This window comes from Xenopus laevis, chromosome 9_10S (assembly GCF_017654675.1).
Source record: "Xenopus laevis strain J_2021 chromosome 9_10S, Xenopus_laevis_v10.1, whole genome shotgun sequence".
In the NCBI taxonomy this organism is placed as follows: domain Eukaryota; kingdom Metazoa; phylum Chordata; class Amphibia; order Anura; family Pipidae; genus Xenopus; species Xenopus laevis.
In genome coordinates, this window is record NC_054388.1 from 1,074,862 (window position 1) to 1,095,906 (window position 21,045).

At 39.3% G+C, this 21,045-nt stretch overlaps 1 protein-coding gene across 1 annotated transcript; it reads left to right on the forward strand.

Moving 5' to 3' along the window:
* The first annotated feature begins 3,364 nt into the window (after positions 1 to 3,364).
* Positions 3,365 to 21,045, forward strand: krt23.S (keratin 23 S homeolog). Its single transcript, XM_018237947.2, has 8 exons — positions 3,365 to 3,963; positions 9,981 to 10,063; positions 13,784 to 13,940; positions 14,306 to 14,470; positions 15,204 to 15,329; positions 16,198 to 16,418; positions 17,744 to 17,766; positions 18,481 to 21,045. The coding sequence occupies exons 1-8, from the start codon at positions 3,577 to 3,579 to the stop codon at positions 18,570 to 18,572; spliced, it is 1,254 nt and encodes a 417-aa protein (XP_018093436.1). The 5' UTR covers positions 3,365 to 3,576; the 3' UTR covers positions 18,573 to 21,045.

Below are 21,045 nucleotides of genomic sequence, written 5' to 3' on the forward strand. Positions count from 1 at the left end.
CCATCTCCCCACTAAACTTCAGAGAAGAAAATAGAGAGAAGTGCAAACAACAATAACTATAGCACAAGTATTAACAAAGAGAAGCAGACAACCCTGTGCAGTTTGAGTGATTTAGGTTGTTGAATTGGCAACAAATTCTAACATTGACAAGACCAGAGGCACCAAGCTGTTTTTTTACACTTACCCGCACCCCTTTCCACCCTCCACTTCTATTCTGTAGCCCCGTTGCTCAACGATTCTCAAGAAGTCATTAGACAGAAGCAGATCCAAACAAATATCTTGCCAATGGCAGTTGGGAAACACGTTTTCTGCTCCTTATATTACTAAATCATCAGTTACATAGTTAATTTGGGTTGAAAAATGGCAAAAGTCCAACCCTTCCAAATGTATATATTTATATTTATAAAAGGTAATGCTGAGGCTACATGATCCATGCTGCATGCATCAGGTGCCATTATTCTAACTAGCTGGAGAATTCCAGAAGAAGTCACAGTATGACAGCTGACTTCCTAGCCATCACCTGTACTGACCAAATTGTCCTCAAATTGTCCCCTTACAGACAAGATTCACTCTCTCATTTGTCCCTCCTCTTTGTCTGACATTCTTCTGGACCTTTTCCACCCCAGCTTTGTCACGTGAGTCTCCTGGCCCACTCTATGCTCACCCATATCACCTGGATTTCATTCCTACTACTATAGCTTCAACCCTGGGTACCTGGTAGGGTTCTCCTACACCTACTCCAGAGAACCCTACCCATCATTTAAGCTTATAGAGGCCAGACAGTAGGGGAATTGTACTTATCAAGATCCCTAAATACTCTCTTCTTTTAATATTTTCTCTGTGTGTCTACTAGAAATCATTGAGTTTAAAGTTGTTTACCTCTCAGCACCTAACCCATTTATTGTTAATAGAAACCTATTCCTAGTCTATAAAACAAAACTCATTAGACTTTTTTTGGGGGCCAGACTTTTCTTTCCAAAGAACAGTAGGAGACCAGCAAACACCAAGAGAGAAAGACTTTTGTATGAAGTCACAAGCAGATGTGAGGAACATTCCAACAATAAGAAGAGGTGCATTGTTGCCCAAAGATTCAGCATTCTGTCATGCCTGGAAAACTGCCAAATTTCCTCATTCTCTGCTCGGTGCTGAGATGAAATACTTCTGGACATCTCAGTGCAGACCTGTACAATATAAATCACTTCTGATTATTTCATTTAGATGTAAGCCATCAGGGGGAATAGGGGTGCAGCCTGGCTCATTACTATTGATGTCAAGACAAATAGCATCATGCTATTTATTGTAGAGATGATGAGAGTAAATTGTGTCAAGTTGTGTTGAATAAAAAGGATTTATGAAGGTCAGCCAAAACTTTTTTTCCTTTCTTTTTCCCTTTAAACGAGGCCTGAATGCTGTATGGAAGCTCTAATTTTTTCTTCCGGCTTGACGGCACAGTTATCCCATAGAAATACGCGGTATACATGTCGTTCCAGTCATCTGGATTCTAGTGCACTTTCATTGTCTGGGATTTGACTCAAGGACACAAGTTTTTTGTCAAACTTTAAAATTGCATTCTGTGCTATTGCCCACAAATGGAAAGGGGGTACTTTGTATACTACAATACCGGAAATTAAACGTAAAATATGCTGGGTGTCCTCCATGGAAAAACTTACAATAATGATCCATCATAACATGGACAACTACAATGCAATTTGGTCCCCATGGGTGATTTGGTGAGAGGCGAACCGACGAGTTCCTTCAAACTTACCTGCAAATGCAATGTGAATTCTCTCTTATAGTGTCTCATGATGTACTTATTGTTTTCCATGTGATCTTGACTAAGATTGTGGTACTGAGTTGTTAATATGCTTATTTGATATAAGGTCTCAATAGGCGAGAGTCCTACCCCTCTTCCCACTCCTCCTTTCCCTCTATCGTTTTTTTCTTTTCTTTCCGTGCTTTCTCTAAGTTTCTTTCTTTCTATTACAATTATATTTTCACAGTCCGGACATCAACATCTGTGACGAGTTGCTGAGATAATTTATACCTTGTAATTGTCTGATTTTCATTGTAACTCCGTTGCCTTGCTATATGATTGGACTGTTGAAAAGATAAATAAAAAATTGCATTCTGGACAATGTCTACTCTTCAACAACTGTTCAAACAGCAATTATCCACGTGATGTACTTTGAGTTACATTTGATTCTTTCTCATTTGTCCTACAGCATTATTGGGATGGGTGGAGACAAGAGGAAGAAAGTAAAGAAAGTAGGGAGCATTTTCTTTTACCTTGAACAGCTCCCGTCTGCCCTCCTTCCCCAGAAAAAAGGGGGTAGCTGGGTAAGGGGGAAGCGTTAGCATAATGTAGCAATGGGAGGGACTCCCATGGGGGGGGAGCCGTTGAAAGTGGTAACCAGTGAAGGGCGTAACAGGGGTTAGGCCTGTGGCCAAAGTGATGGAAGTGGCGCGGTGCACCAATATCCAAAGAAATGTCCCATGTAAATGCACAACAAGAATACTAAAACTGGACAATCCACCAGTCTTTTGTAGAACAGAGAAAACAAAGAAAAAAAGGAGAGTAATTATACACCCACTTCTAAATATTTCAATTAGATAAGTACAAAGAGAACTTTAAATTGAAGGTACCCTAGAAGTTTGCATTCTTCTGCCAGTAGCTAGACAGAAATTCCAGAAGTTCTGCCGGCCTGATCTTAGCAGAACTAGTAGGCAGATGGTTCTGTAGCAGATGGAACATCATACGTTTCCTATCCAAGCTGAACCTATAAGCTCTAAGCTGTAGCCTGGTATATAAATAAAAACAAATAATCCCTTTGAGAGCATCCACTGGAGCCTTGTCAAGTTCCTTGGGGATGAAGTTAGAAGAACCTGCCCTGTGATTGGCTGTCACTCTACAAAGGAAGCCTAAAAATAACAGTTTCTACCATTACACTTTTCTATTGCTAAGACATTATCTTCAGCTTTACTTTAAACCTATCTTACTTTGATCAGCAAGCCTTTGCGTGACTTAGATTGTGAGCTCTGTGGTGCAGATGCAAAATTCTGGGCTGCATTAAAGTCTGTACCTATCTTTAGTAATATTTGTCTAACGAGCTTTCAGCTCTGGAATAAAATCTGTATAAAGCCCTCTTTATGTTAAAACTGGAAGCGCTGTACTTTTCCTGGTAGAAAATGGGTTAATTGTTGCTCTTCTCTGCCAGGCACAGCAAAGCGCTACGAAGAATGTTTTGTGACATGAGCGAGAAACTTGCTTGCTTGTTTTCGGTTACAATAAGAATTCAGTCTCAGCCTCAGACACACCTTGTAGTGTATAAAAAGAAAGAGAGTTAAAAAAAAAACAACAGTCAGTAGGAGGCTTGGCTCTTATTGAAAATAATAACAGGGAGATCCAGGTTTGAGCAATAGTAAAAGGTACTTAATGAGAGATGACACAATACTATTTGCATTGCTTGGCAACTCCCCCAGTGAATGACATAAAGTACACAAGCAAAGATACTCTTCATCTATACAGCAACTGTACTGGCAGCTGATGCCCGAGACGCACTCCAACTTGATGCCATCATGACTTTCAACTCTAACTTCCACTTCTCATCGTCCTCCTTCAATGAAAGCTTCTCTCAAGTAAGAATCTCTTCCAGCTCCTCCAGTTCACACGGCGCCAGCAATGGAATCCAGAGCCGGATCTCCAAGCCCATCTCATGTTCCTCCAGTTCAGGAGCCTTTGACTATACAAGGGATTTTAGGGACACTCTGACCACCCACAATGGCAAAGAGACAATGCAAAACTTAAATGACCGCCTGGCCTCCTACTTAGAAAAAGTCCGCTCCCTGGAAGAGGCCAATACTGGTCTGGAAACTAAAATCCAGGAATGGCACAAGAACAGGGCTCAGAAGCACAAACGGGATTATAGCATGTATGAGAGGACCATCGCTGAGCTGCAATCTCAGGTATGTGCTTCTTGACTTCTCACAGGTGTTCTTTGTGTTTCTAACCCATTCCGTGTTTAGAATCAGTGGGTGGAAAGGCAACAGCGGGCTTTTGTTTGGTACCATTGTACCCTAAAGGCAAAATATACGTCTGCTTCTTATGAAAAGGCATGCTATCACAGTCACATTGATCTTTGTACATGCCACAATGCCCTGTAAGAATGAAAGATATGTGCAATTTCACAACGCTCACATTCAGCAAAGTTTCAGGCCTCTGTTGGGTTGTGCAGCTTATCTCCTGCTTTGATTATTTACTTTACTAAGTAACACATGATGAGCCATGAACACAGAAGAGAAATATCAATAGTAGCCTGCAGATATAACAACAAATACACTTTCATATGCACCATTGTCCGGCAACATGGGGAAATACTACATCTTTAATGTCTTGTATTTTAAGCTTCATGTTCAGAGAAATCACAGGCCTTAGGAACATATGGAAAATGCTTCCTTGTATATTTCTAGTGGTTTACAGTGATGGTCTTTTTAGGGATGTCACACAGTACAACAGTTGAACCACTAATAGGTATTACAACTGGGTTGGTCCATGTCTTCATTGGTCACGTGTCGGCATCAGCTCTTCCCATAATAACAACCATCCAGTTATGGCATCTGCAAGGATGTGTTATTTCTCTTCTTTTCAGATTGTTCATTTAACAACACAGAGCATATTTCATTTCCAGAGGAATGGGACAAAGGGGTTGGAAGTGGAACAGAAGAGATGGAGCAATGGGTGTGTTCAATTAGGAACAAATGGAAATCTCAGTGAGGCTTTCATACAATTCTCTGGAGAAAAGACCATTGCAATTTCAGCAACTCTACGTTTAGAGGATATCTCAGTCCTTCCTATTGTTGTAATTGGAAAGAGACTAACACCAGTCCCCAGTCATCTGACCAATGGGCAATGCTTTATGGGTAACAGTATCTTGTATAGTGACAGGAACGGCGTCCCTTGATGTCTGATTAGGCATCACCATTTAGCCTTATACTGAATAATAATGGAACCAAAGCCAAAGATTGAATTGTGGTGAAGTAAGTGAAATTTGTTTCTGTTATTATTGAATATGATGATGCCTAGCCAGATATCTAGGGAGCAAAAACAACACAGACACTGGATAAAATGGAGTCCATGTGATTTTATTCTATAAAGACTCAATCCTAATAGTGTAAATGCTGGGACCTTATTTAGGGGTTTGCAAATAATAATAAACACACAACCACATGTCATGTTCTTAATTTTACATTAGGAATGTTGGGTGGAAGAGTTTCAACCTTGAACCTTGGTCTCTCTTGACCCACAAACTACCCCACATCAAGTTTTGATGATCCCATCAAATATAATGGTAGAATGAGCTTTTCTTTTCTCTCCCAAACTTCAAGTGCTGCCCAACTTGTGTTGTAGTAAAACTGAAGGATTCTAGGTCTAAGTTCTGATGTAACTGGTTCTCTGAACCCTTGTTGGAGTCCTTCAAAACTGACTGAGGCCTGGGCAGGGGCCTAGAGAACATTGTGCATACTATGGTCCAGACAGGAGGAGTACACACATGCATTGTCTTTCTATAAATGAGTATAGCATGAGTGTTTTATACACTAAAAGCTAATTGTTTTGTATCAGTTGAATATCAGCCATAACAACTACAAGAAATATGTGTACCGCCAAAGCCATGTGACATAATAATGCCGACGCTATTTGTTCCCAAACCTATATTGGGACAGTTTGCACCTTACGAAGGTCATAACATTTTGCAGCAGGCCTGCTCATGCTCAAATTCTAGAACCTCCTCATTGCATTGTGGGTAAAACAAATCATAATGTTTTTCATTTTTGCAGCTTCTCCCCAGTTAATATGAGGTCCGGTGTCTCATAGTATAAAATAATGATGTAAATGGGCAGCTACAGAGGAAGAAAACACAAAGAGGCTATGAGCTGGTACAATTTGTTAAGCAAATTCTATATCATCAGAGAGAAACATGAAAGCCTTTTGTGTCTTTATATACTGATCATTGTCTGCACTGGGGACTCAATATTCATTACAGCCCTTTCTAGCTATTAATAATAAAAGTTTTCAGAAAATTGTAGAGATCTTATAAAGGACAAGTAGATAGTGAAGTCATGGTGTTAAGAATAGGGACAACTCAGGCAGGGGTATCATTATGCTCCTCTCTACGGGATGTTTGACTTAAGGCCAATTTGACCTCAAACCAAAATGGAGCAATTGGACTTAAATGAATAAAAAACAGAAGGGCACAGAGCTGTTGTATCTCAAATCTTTCACCCAGGGCTGACAAGGTGTTTGTACAGATGAAATAAGGTAATAAATAACAGGCAGTTGTATCCTATGGGAGATAAACAGGATCCACGAGATGAATGCATTCTTTTTTTATTAATAGACTGTGGTTGGACATTCTTCCTTCCACATTAACACATAGATAAGGTGTGACATTGCTCAGTAATTATATTGTTTATGGATCTTAAATTTAGAGTATTAAGATTAGTCACAGCTGTATAATCTATTCCAAGGGTGGCATTGTCTCCCAATAGACTGATTTTAATATAACAGCCTGTGCCAAACGCCCAGCAGGCAGAGAAATGGAGGATTTCCAAAAATCCCCAAAACATGGTCTATTGTCTATAAATAGTTCCTTACTACATACAGTTCTAAAACATTCTAGAAGGCTTTTCATAAGGCAAATAAACGAGCGTCAGGCACACCAAAGTACATAAGAGATAATAGGGTCCTGCCCGCCGGAGCTTATAAATGCCATCAAATTAAATGTGTGTTATCGATAACAAGCCATTACTGTAGAATCTGTATGATATTTTTATTGTCTATTTGAAGTCACCGAAGGATATTTTAATCAATATACAAACAGAAATATGACTGAATGAAATGTTCATGCCTTATGTTCCAGCGTGTGAGCCTTGAATAATAATTCTTGTCTCAATGTATATACTGTATGTGTTTTGTTGGACAAATAGACTTCTGTAGTAAAATTACAGTGACATTTGTTTGATAACAGTTGATTAATTCATAGCCTTATCAGGCTGCCTTTAGCTCATGGCGGCAGAGCATATACAGATGATGAACACGTTATCTATTCATAAATAAAGTTTATCAAAGGGAAAATATATGTTCATTGCAAGTTGGGGTTAAGTTGGCCATACAGGGGCAGATTAAAGCTGCTGATTTAGGTCTTTTAGACCGTTTCGGCAGCTTATTTGCCAGTGTATGGCAGCTTCTGATGGGTCTCCCTAATTGATATCCGGCCAAGATATCGATCGGGGAGGTTTGATTTTTCTGGCGATCGAGGACCACATCGGCTAGTTGATGTGGTCCTCATCCTGTCAGCACCCATTCTCTTAGTTGTAATCCGATTGTTCGGCCCTAAGGTTATGGCTTGATATCGCCCTGCCATTGGTGGGCACATCGGGAAAAGATCTGCTCGTTTGGTGACCTCCTTAAACAAGTGGATCTTATTGTGTATGGCCACCTTTACTCTACATCAGTGATCCCCAACCAGTAGCTCGTGAGCAACATGTTGCTCAACCACCCCTTGGATGTTGCCCCCAGTGGCCTCAAAGCAGGTTCTTATTTTTGAATTCCTGGCAAGTTTAGGTTGTATAAAAAACAAGTATACTGCCAAACAGAGCTTCTTGTAGGCTGTCAGTCCACATAGGGACATATGAACAGTCAATCTGGGCATCCTCAGAGACTTTTTCCATACTTGTGTTGCTCCCCAACTCTTTTTTCACTTGACTGTGGCTCAATGGTGAAAAAGGTTGGGGACCCCTGCACTACATTAACATTCTGTTAAACTGACCGTAAAGTACGAGGCTATAGATTACTGATTATTTCTATCTCTATTTCTATCTGTACATATTGCGTTGGATCAAGGTAAATCTAAAACTCTTCTGAACACTCTTTGAAAAATGATGGTTACTATCATATTTTTTCTATAAACTCACTTAATGCATATTGCTTCTACTAAAGAAATGCTCCCTATACACAATAACCAATGCCTTGTCAACTTATGAGAAAATAAATAAGAAATGCACTAGAACTACAGTACTTTTCATTCACAGACAATTGGGAATTTATAGCAATAATGGGACCCTGGGAGGTTTATGTACACAAGGCAGGGAACGTTTGTGTCTAGACTCAATAAATATTAAAGGGATTAGTGAGACTCTATTTGTGCCATACACACAGGTAGATTTCAAACATGACAAGCATGTTTAGCTGGTCAAAGATGTAATGAGCAGGATTTTTCTTCTTGAAAATGAGTCTGACGACATTCATATTCACTGTAGATGAAGAGCAGCAGACTGTGCTCCCCAGTTATAAACTTCAGTAGACGTGTCTTCCTATGTAAAGGCTTTGTCTTTCATAAAATGTCTATAAACAAATCCAGTAGTGGCACAAGCCAGTGGAATGTATCCTCTTTGGCCCTCAACTGTGAAGTCCAATGTGCCATAAGCCCAGTGCTTCCACATGGGTTTTATATGAAGAGGTTGGGGTAATTGCTACATTTGATTGGATTATTGTAGTTCTATGCATAGGGATTTCACTTTCTATTGGAAAAATGCTGTTGACCCATCATAAATATTGAGGGACGCATAGCCTTTGTTACCCCAGCTTTCACAGGCACCCAAAAAAACTCAACTTCTAGTCATGGAAAGGGCACTGGAATGGATTCCTTAAGATTTGATTACTAAAGACCGCAGATCCCTTGTCATGCCACATTATGGATGGGACTTCTTTTTTAACACTAATTTGTTTGTTTTGACTGGTATGAGCTTTCTGTCTGCAATATGAGTTGTACAAAGTCTAAAGATCCATTAAAGTATTGCATTTCTGTTCTTACAAAGTTTAATGTTGAGTATACTATTGCATTGTATGTGAAAGGAAGGGATTATGTTGTAGTAACAAAGTGGGCATTAATCTGCAACATAGTGCGAGACTGTTGCAGCATTTGGTGATGTTGGGCGGCATGTACTTGGGGATCTGACGTGATGTTTATCTTGGATGCTTACAAGGCATTTGTATGCGAGTCCCACCCTCTATCACTCTGTGTAGGCTTATTATACAAATACATGCATTAACACATTTTGCCTGTGCTTTTGGCTTCAAATAAAAGAGCGACGCCTTCAACATCACACCAAACTTCAAAAAGTAAAAGCTTCCCACACGTAAAGTACAAATGTGATGTCTGCAGGACTTAATTACATCAGGAAAGGAGAACGTTTTAATGAAGACATAAAAACACTGAATTTGCAGCAGAGAAGAAGCTTTTGTCTGTCTATTTTTCAATTTCTCTACACCAAGGCTAATGGCACATCTTGTGTTTTCTTCACCAGAAGATGCCATTCATGAAATGAAATAGATAAAGGGAAAGAGCAGAGACAGAATGGGTGGGAGCAGGCACATGGGAATAGGTTGGTGGGAATAGAGGTGGAACTTCTAGGTGGAATGTAGACAGAGGGGATAGATGGGTTGAAGGCAGCAGAGGAGAATGGACAGGTGAGATGGTGTAGGGGGAACAGACAAGCAGGAAGGAGGACATGTGGAACAGACAGGAGGAGAAAGTGGGCTTCTTAAGAAAACTTCCTGAAGACAAACACTTGAATAAAGAAATCTATAGATTATAATGAATAATGTACCCCTGTTCAAATGTAAAGATATTAGAAGTCACCAAGGAGTTAAGTGTAATGCTTTGATACAGGTTATGTAACTCTTAAGAGAATAGAGGTGGAACTGACACAGTCGGAGTTATATTATCCACTATATATACAGTATAATGTATATTATAAACAATTACATTTGCAATTGTTACAGGCTAATGTATATGTGTAAGTGCTAGATTCACTTGTTCTTAAAAGCGAATATACTGTATAAAAAAGGTCTAGCCTTATCGGTTCGGTAGAAGCTGAATTTCAATAGAACCCAAAATTTGACTTTATTTACATTTATTCCACAGCTCCTAGATGGGCACATGAATGGAGCAAAGATAAAACTACAGATGGAAAATGCAAAATTAGCTCATGATGCCTTCAAACGCAAGTAAGTCAATACATTGAATCACTGCAAATGTTCTTCTATTAATCAGCTGACCAGTTGTCTTCTCAATCTTTTACTGCATAAATGGATAATATTGATCTTTTTCCCATAAAATGCAATGAGTACACGGATCTACAACAATTGGAACATTTTGGAGCAAAACTTGGCTTCCCTTCCAGGATTACTGCTGTTTTCCATACATTTCGAAACCCTTTCCTAGTCTTTCATATTCACAAATGCAGCATGTCTCCCCTGCCACAGTGATGCCTATTATTTAACATTCATTTATAGCCCTTAGACAGTAGTCAATTTATGAGGAGCAAATAACACTGTGTTTCCATTATGGATGCAAGGGAAACAGATAGCACCGTGTCTTCTCCACTTGTGGAATATAAAACGAATTACAAGCAGGAGGGCACAAAATGCATTAATAGTAGGTCTCTTAAGAGCATCTTAAGGTACATCAACTGGAAAGGTTCTGATTAGAGAACCATCATCATCATCACCACCACCACCATCATCATTTGTATATATATATATATATATATATATATATATATATATATAAAGCTCCAGCTCAAGTAGCTTACAATCTACAGTGTTTCTTTTCTACGTTGAATATTGGATGGGGGTGCCCCTACCCACTTGTAGCTACAAAGATTTTAGTGAGGGTTGAATGTGCCCGAGCCTCTGCATATCATATCCTTGTTTATAATCTAGAACTCCTTCTGTTTCACAGATTTCATGACATGATGTTACATTCCATCATACATTCCATAAAAATGTATATTCCTGAATAGGTGCAGACATGATGTAACCACATAATCTGCCTAATCACTGAGGTGCTGTGGAAAACTCAATTATAAGGCTTTTTATGGACCTAAATGCTTTATTATATATTCTACCTGTTGAAAACACACCCTGTTGTTTAAGAGGAAGGGAGTGGGTACAGGGAACCAACTTTTATGAGTTCTACTATGTCCCTACTATTTAACAGTCAATAGTGAATAGGTTTCTGTATGCGATTTAATACATGAGAATTAAAAATATTAAATTTTACAGTGCCAAAATATAACATGTCTATATAAATACAGGAAGATATAAGAACCTCAATGTATTTTTAGAGCTTAGTACTTATCTTGATACCTGCCCACAAATGTATGAGGATAGTCATAGATTTATGTTTAGAAGAACATCACTTTGCTGGAACCCTGAGGTGAGGTTGACCATGACTCCTAAGGTGGTGGCCAACTATTCTGCATTCCCCTAGCATTAATATACCTCACCTAATATTTCATGGCTCTGCTGCTGTTGTTGGTCACCCTCTGTTGTAGGTATTGGGAATTGTTGGGGGGATAGAATGTGGGGTGATAAGTAGGCGCATGTTGATGCAGGTCTTCAGCTAGGAGATGTTCTACTAACCCTAGGAAATGTTCCGCTAACCCTAACCTAGGAAATGTTCTGCTGGAAAAAGTCATCATGTGGCATTAGTTTCACAGACAAGTTGTGGGCAAATATATGTTTCTAACATGTGTAGAACACACAGTGATGTGAAAGTCGCCTTTGGAGATCTAATGAAACTTTTTATGTGTCTGCAATGCCTATTTTGAAACATTTGGCCCATGACTGGCTTAGCTATTTCTAAGATAAATATGCAGTTTATTACCTTCATTATCTGCCCAGGACACATCAGTTTCCTTCTATAATTGATGTATTTGTGCTTGTTGACATCTATAACCAACTACTGACTCTCTCTGTGGCAGCAGAATTTGCCTCCATATGTCGGGAAGAATTAACTAAAGGACATTCTTGATTTTAATCAAATATTTAATTTTTTTTATAAATGATGTCCTTTTTCTGTGTAATAATAAAACAGTCGCTTGTACTTGATCCCAACTAAAATATAATTAATCCTCGGTGCAGTGAAAACATTAAAAGTGAATTAGAGCAGAAAGAAAAGACAGATAAACAGCAAGTCATGGGACAGGTATTGGCAGTAAACACAGACTAGGAGGGGACATGTCTTTGCTGCCAAATCCCCCTTTACATGAATGTTGCACTCTAATTAGAAATGTAGTATGAAGATCACAGATGAGGTCACACTAGGAACCATTCCAACCAAATTCTGTATGAGAAAAAAAGGGAGTGATTTAGCATTTGCTATTTTTTTTAGCAAGCTAGTGCTAACAATTTTATAACTTCCAACATCCTCAATTAAAGTATAATGGGTAAGCATCCACTTGCTTTTAATAAAGCAATTTAGGAAATACGTTTTTGACACAACCAGCTCTTGGAACCTTAGAACTAGCACCAGAAACAGGGTGGTCGCTCGGGGTCCCCAGAATCATAAGGAGCAGTTGCACATCATTCATCAGCAGAGACAAGATGGAGAGCTGGAAACCATGTGAAAGTATAGGAGTACCTTAATTGCATCAGTACAATATGTGCTCCCTATTGGGTCCATTGTAGAGCGTCCACACATGCTAGTGCTCCTGTAAATAACCCCTTATGGATGCAAGCTAAATCCCACACATCTTCCCATTTAGCTTGCTCCAGCGCCAATGCACCACTTCAGCCTGCTCTGGTTAACTGTGTGCAGATGGGTTACAGGCAACCCTTAGCCCAGACATGGTGGTATTCCAGGTTTACCCTAGAGCAGTGATCTCCAACCAGTAGCTCGTGAGTAACATGTTGCTCACCAACCCCTTGGATGTTGCTCCTAGTGGTCTCAAAGCAGGTGCCTTTTTTTGAACTCTGTTTGCATTTGAATGTGGCTCATGGGTGACAAAATTTGGGGACGCCTGCCTTAGAGGGTTGAAGCCATTGACACAACTGATTTCTAATGCCATTTTTGGAGTCACCAGATGTCAAACATCGCCTGCTTGGCTAAGGGATTGAATTTAACCTTGTACATCTTACCTGCATTTCAAAGGAATATTTACGCCTCTTGCAACATAAACAGAAAACCTTGTAATTACTTTCTCCCTAGAGCAAGTGATTATAAAAGTCCTCTTTTCAGGCATGTCTTCTCTTGTATTGCCTTTATAGCCATCCAGTTGCACAGTGCTCATAGGCCCACACATACTGTACCCCTCCTGTTCTACGAATTCCTTTCCCTTGCCTCCTCCCTATTGTACTAGTCTGCTGCCCTCGGCTACCTTTACATCTTTAAAACACCTGTTTGTCCATTATAAGTTATGTTTTTATGTTACAATTGCAGCTGATTTGATTTGGCCACCTGGTAGATAACAAGGTGGTGGAGCACATAGAAAGCAGATGCACGTAACATGTAATTTTCCCATATAAATGAACACATATATATGGGAAAATTACATGTTACGTGCATCTGCTTTCTATGTGCTTCATTTGTTATCTCTTCAATAATCTCGGTGTGCATAGTAATGGTCTATGCATTAAGGATCCAATTCTCTGTATCCTATCCCTGCTGATGGGCAGAACATTCTATTGTTTCACAGCATTATATTTTTTTAATCTTTATAAACATTTGCTCATGAATTAAGCTTTTCAACTTTCATCCTTCTTTATGAATGGACAAGAAAATGGCACTGTCTATATGGCCAAAACACTTCCTTTACAAGTGTTGCTTTCCATACAAATACAATTTGACATGAATGAAACGGAATGAAAGAATGAGAAGAATGAAATGAAAACACACATTGGCTTTCAGCTGCCAAGAAATATCTCTTTTGCTCTTCCAAAAAGGTACGACACAGAGAAAACGATACGCACCGCCCTGGAAGATGACTTGGAGAGTTTACGTAGAGCAATGGACAATCTCACCATTGTACGGACAGACCTGGAGATGGAAGTTGAAGGAATGAGAAAAGAACTGATCTACATGCGGATGGGCCATGAAGAGGTAAGAGATATGGTTTAGCTAGCTGTCTCCAAGTCTACAGTCATGATTAGAAGGTCACTTCTTTTAATAAAAGAAAGTATTGCCAATACCTGTATTTGATTTCAACGGGGTGCTCCCACTTTTATTCAAGGTGCTTCCAGACACTTAACAATGGATCATTTGATCCATTGTTAAGTGTCTGGAAGCACCTTGAATAAAAGTGGGAGCACCCCGTTGAAATCAAATACAGGTATTGGCAATACTTTCTTTTCTGAGATTTATACTGGCGTGTGGCTAGGCCAGGGCCATATATACCTGCATCCCCTGCTACGATTATTTTCTACACTTCTTTTAATAACCCTCTTTGCCTTTCCTTTAAACCAAAGGATATGAAGCTTGCCCAGTTTCAGAAGAAAGGCTCCTCAGTAGATGTGAAAGTTGATGCACCCCCATCAGTTGATTTGGCCAAGACCATAGCAGATATAAGAAAGGAGTATGAAGCGCTCATTGAGAAGAGCCGTAAGGATTCTGAAGACTGGTACAGTAAGCAGGTACTTTAACGCCTCTATAAATACAGTGAAAACAAGATATGATTCATTTTTATGTATTGTCAATAAATGTAAAAAAGTAGGTAAGTTACAATGTGGCCTACTTAGGGGGTTGAAAATATAGTATAAATGTGTTAGCATGCAAGGGAAACCCACAACATAAGACCCATGTATTGTTATGTGTCCAACACACTGGAAGTTTTAGGCACAGAAATGGAGGCTGCAGATGCTTCTACTCTCTGGACTTCATCGAGGCCTTCCTTGATGCTGACTTTCACCAACAAACTTTTAGGGTCCCAAGCTTTCTTCTGGCCACCCCAGGAGATATCCAAGTAACTCCATGTAGTAGAGGTGCAGTGACAATTATGAGAAGATGAATGCACTATCCCCTTGCTAGCAAGACTCCTAGCACCATTCTCAAAATGTAGCTCTTAGTGTAAGTCTTAGGATGTTCTCATGTAAAAATGACAATGTTTTGTTTGAATGCAAATTTAATAAAGGACATGGAAATACTGAGCCAGGGATAATGTGTGATCTAATCTGCTATTTACTGTTTATAAAGTAAAATAGAGTAAAGTAAAATAGCTGAGCAGTAGATGCTACCTGTTGATTGTTTGCTAAGCTTTACTAGATGAGTAGCACACTTCACCCTCTTAACTCCAAACATTAAATCTGCTGTTCCATCACATGCTCCATTAGTGTCAGTAAACAGTGTGTGCAACACGTATCTTTCCAGTCGTCCACCGTAAAGCAGGAGGTGAGATCCAACACAGAGGCCCTGCAGAGCAGCAGAAACCAGATCAAGGACCTGAAACGCACCCTACAGACCTTAGAGATTGAACTGCAAGGAGAGATGAGAAGGGTGAGGGCCTGAACTTTATCTTTTATGTTATCATTTTAAGAAAGCATGACAATGCATTTTTTATACATATATCTTTTTGTCATAAATAAGGCTTTTAGTGTAGTTCCGTCTCATGTTAAAGTCATTAATGGTTTCAATTAGAAATGACCAAACAAGTTGAGGATATCCACTATATAGAAGATAAATGATTTCCCCCCCAATGAATGTAACTGGGGTTTGGAGCGTTCAATTACATATGTACTAAAGATATTAGAGAACACAATCACAATTTTATGGACAAATGGTGTACAGGTATGGGATCCATTATCCGGAAACCCATTATCCAGAAACCTCTGAATTACGGAATGGCCATCTCCCATAGACTCCATTATAATCAAATAATCCAAATTTTTAATAAATATTTCCTTTTTCCCTGTAATAATAAAACAGTATCTTGTACTTGATCCCAACTAAGATATAATTAATCCTTACTGGACCAGCCTATTGAGTTTACTAGATTTTCTAGTAGTCTTAGGTCGAAATTACAGAAAGATCCCTTATCCGGAAAGCCCCAGGTCCCAACCATTCTGGATAACAGGTCTCATACCTGTACCTTATACTGAAAGCTATTGATGGAGGTACCAAAAGGAAGATCCATCCATTCAGGTTTGGACCTTTAAGCTAGAATATCTTCTGGAAGTATCTGTTTTTTTCCCTAGTGGTGGCATTCAGAAAATGCACTTATTAGCAATATGCTTAGCAAACACATACATTAGCCCAAGGCACCCATAGCATGTGCCACGGACACCAGGCAAGGGGTCTGAAATACATATACCCACACCTTGTATCCAGAATCATATGTAATAAATACCATTTCTGCCCTTCTCAGAAACATGGACTTGAAGGCACATTAGCTGAAACTCAGGCCAATTCAACAGAGCAGCTTCAGAAGATGCAGTCGACGATATGCAGAATGGAGGCTGAGCTGAGTAACGTGAGGGATGAGCTTGAACGACAGAACATTGAATACCGGGCTCTTCTTGATATCAAGACTCGCCTTGAGAATGAGATTGCTACATACAGGGAGCTTCTGGAAGGAAACAAGATGAGGTAATTGCATATTTCCATCAGGACAGGCTCAAAAAGTATTTTAAAAGATCAATAAACCACACCCCAACACACACACATAACACATGGTTTCAGGATCTCCACCCAGGAATATAGATGTTTCAATCAAAATAATGGTACTTGAGAGGGTTGAGCGAACAAGGGTAGATTGTTATTAACACCTGTCGAGCAAGATGCAATAGTTCAACAAGGTGGGACGACACTGGTAATACTCAGTACCAGTGTCGGACTGGCCCACTGGGATACCAGGAAAACTCCCTGTGGGCCCAGGTGTTAGTGGGTCATTTCATGGTCATTCCCTATTTATTTATTGGGAAAATGCTTAATAATGGGAGAATATATAAAAGACTAGGAGAATAAAGAGGTTGTGTGAGTAGAGGAGGAATAATAGTTTGGAAAGGTCCACTGTCTATGGTTTCCTGGTGGGCCCAAGGTCTAAGCCTTTCTGGTGGGACCCTGGCATCCCAGTCCGACACGGCTCAGTACACAATTGTAACCAAATAAACAGATACTATACAGACAGACAACACGTCCATGGCCACATTCCTTTGTTCCATTCATTTCTTTTTTACAATCAGAAGTGCAGGAAGTGAAGAGCTCCTAATCGCTTCCCCATCGTCTTATTTACCATGAACCCAAAAGGGCATAAATAGATGAAGTTTTCAAAATGTAAATGTCATCCTTCAATGCAACAGGATCACAAGGTGGTCTGCTAAAACAAGATGCCAACCTGACATACATTTCCAAATGTTCAGACTGTATGGTCAAAATGAGCTCAACTCACCACCAGGCCCGGATTTGTGGGAAGGCCACCTAGGCCCGGGCCTAGGGTGGCAGGATTTTAGGGGGGTGGCATGCTGCCCAACCACACCCACAATGGTTCAAAAACACTAGGGATGCACAGGAGATACAATCTCCATGAAAATTTGCACAAATAAAGTGGAGGGGACAGGGGCGACAAATGGCAGTGGGCCTAGGGGCGTCCGCTATGTAAATCCGGCCCTGCTCACCACCAAATCCATGTGTGTATTTATTAGCACAGCCCTTTATAGATTTGTATAGAATGTACTGACCCCAACATAAGCACATCAGTTATGTGTAGGGAATATTGCTTTATTCTGGTTACAGAATCACTGCCCTTATAGGCAACAAATGTTAATTGATTATAATCATTATTTATAATGGACTGTAATCGAGGATCCAGTACTGAACCATTTATTAGTTCTCCTTTAACTGTTTGAATATGGTAATATGATGTAGAAAGTGTTATCTAGTCACACTAATGTTAATATTGTCTCTTTTTGTAGGGGAAGACCAGGCAGTTCAGAAGGTAATGTATGACATTATTATAACACAGTAATAAAATGAATATATTTTAAAATTAAATTAAAAATTGTCACACCCACTGTACTGTACACTTTCCTGAAATAGTGAATGTGGGGCTGCACATATGTCCAAATAGCGTATATATTCTTCTCAAGTGGTCTGACATAGCTTTGACTATCAAACAGCTATTTACCATATGTTCTTTAGAAGACCTGCAATGTCCTCATACTTTCAGCTGTGATATAAAGAATTCCATTGGAACCACTGTTTAGTTTTAAACCAATGAATAGTTTGTGGTTTCCAGTAGTATAGGGATAACATCAGCCATCAATCTGCCCAGCTATATATTCAGGTGCTCCATGATAGAAAGTTGAGCTTGATGTATCTTTATCACCTGAAACTGACTTTGCTCTTATGACACATTAAATATGCAGATAGTTCCCCATTGACATGCACATTTTTTGGTCAATAACCAACCCTGTCGAGGGCCTTTGACTCTTCTCATTTATGTCAATAAGATGTCATCCAGGGTGAGTGACCAAAATGTCAATTGCTGTAGCCATTCAATTAAACTACTTAGATGACATGGTCCAGCACTTCTCCACCAGCTCAAGAACATGATAGAAGTATAGTTTGTGGAGAACATGATAGAAGAATATTTCTGTGTGCCAAAGGTCTTAATGTTTATCTATAAAGTAGGTTGACTTTGTTCCTTCAGGTGCTAATCGGAAAATCACAACACTAGTGCAAGATATGGTCAATGGAAGGGTGATATCTACCAAAGTGAGTGAAATACCCAAAAAGCTGTGAAGACTAGAGCCAAACTTAAAGGACTGGGAATGGAAACAAAATGAAGAAGACTGTCTCTTCCCAGTGTGATAAAGCTATATTCTGTTTACATATGCTAAAATTTGTTATTGTACACTTGGTGAAACATAGATGCAGTCTCTGCCTTTAGACTGTCCATCTTCATTTGTATTAATGAAATGAGCAAAATCAGTGGAGTTGTTAAAGTTAATGAGGAACTGCTGGACTGATTAATACACCAGAGACTCTACAGGCTTGGCAAGCTCAGAAGGTGTACAGTAAGTAGGTAAGATATTGTAGATATGTCTCTTCTGACCTAGCACCTTCTGTAAGGGGTACATACACTTAAACATGATGGTGAGATATTTGGAAAGGTTTGAAGCACTAATGACATTTACGGGGTAATAAAAGTCTAAAGTTTGCCATAGTTACCAATTAGAAGTGTATTAACAGCTAACTAAAGGTTACTAGACAAGGAACAACCCATAAACTGTTCATGACATAACCTCCTATGGACTGGACATTGCCTATGGACTGAAGATAAAAAAACACTGATAACATAACTCAGTGTTGTTCCCAACGTGTATAAAAAGATAGGTGCTCTCCTTAATGGACATTCTAAATTGGTGCAGTACACCTTGAGTTGAGATTACTCCATTCAGTTAATTTACTGTGACCAGAGCCCTTCTGCTTAGAGTATGGCTGCTCTTTGAACCTTGTGCTATTGGGGAGTTGATAAATACAAGGCCCAATTGTGGCTTGTGTCCGCCATCATCTGATTGACACCCAAGTTAGGGGATAGGTAGGGGAAGTTAAACCTCTGTGCCTCCCCCTTTATGAATACAGCTCTGCCAAATGTAGGCAGTGTTGTATTCATGGGGACTGAATTGGAGTGTAGACACCTGCGACAATTGAATTGGAAGGAAGGGTTTTTTTTTTTGCCCTTTCTATATAAACATATGAAATAACAGATGAATAAATCCTTATTGCACACCCAACTAGGATGTGCCGTACCAGTTTAGAATTCACTGGACTGCGGGAGTTTACAGATGTTAAATATTATTCCTGACTCGGCTGAATCTTGTGTTAGAACCTCAGCTGTGACATTTGGCTTGAGTAGGAGAATCCTTAAATCTTAGTCTTTGAGGCAGATTGATCAATTTTGAATCTGAGTGGAATAAAAAGGGACAACACACTTTTTGGTGACCCATGTTTTTAATTCTTGAGCACAAGCAAATTTAAGCGGTCACATATTGTCGTGGAAAGGGTTTCACAGAAAAGAAAACCACATTATCGCTCTTTAACTAGAAAAAATCTTCATTGACTTCTATAGTCAGTAAACCATAATGACTCCAGTTTTCCAAAATATTTTAAAATAACCTTCTCCTGCATATTTGCATTTCTAGACACATTTTTTCTCAAATTTCCATAGATCTGCCTCTCTGAATCTGAGCACTCATTCTGCTCTACATTCATTTGCTGATCAATTTTTCATGTGTTTCTGCAAGTCTATCTCCTTGAGTTTTAGGTAAACCTTTTTTTTAGATTGTAAGCTTTCTGGGGAATGGTCCCCTTGTGGCTAAATAACAAATTGTACAGTTCTGTATGAGTAACACTGTATTAAGATATTGAAATAAAGGCCCATAATGGAGGAGAAAAGAATACGATCTGGTAATTGAGAATGGATACATATAAATGTTGTAGGATACAGATAGAATTCAAACAGCACAAGGAACATGTTTCCGATGAGACAGAAAGAGAGAAGTTGTTGAGAAGAAGATATTTAAGCATAGGTATGTTACATGGTTTTGTCCTATTGGCAGTTGGAAGTGCTATAGGAAGGACAAACACGTTTTTTAGACTGTAGATGGACATAGAAGAAGACAAGTCTTGCTGGCAAGGATGTATCTTTAGGATTACTTTACTTCCTTAAGTTTTAAGGTCACCATGTATATGGAGTATCACCCTCCTATTTAAGAATAGGATCAACGAATTACTGCTTTGTAGACATCCTTTCCAACACAACCAAAAAAGTGTGTTTTTTTTACTCTAAAACAAATTCTTTCGGCCATTTTTAGAGTTTTAGAACCTTAGGGCAGGTTGCCAGATTCTCAGGTACTGTATATGAAGTCAGTCAGCCAATACAGTATCCAATTAAGGTGGTAAATCGGCTGCACCCCTTTAAGACATGCAATCCATAGACCCTAAAGAATCCAAGATATAAACATAGTTCAGAAAAGTGTGTTCTTGACGGAAGTGACGTGGAACCGAGTCTTCCTTCCTGCACTGACTTTTTCTTTCAGGTCCAACCTGCTCACTGCTGATGTTCCAAAGATAAAATTATTTTGTGATTGTTGTTAAGTTTCTGATGTTGTGAGAATTGTTCTTGCAAAATGTTAAAATATGTCTATTCCCTTTTGTTCCTGATATTTAAAGATACCTGTGACCTTTATAATAAATACATCTATTCTAATAA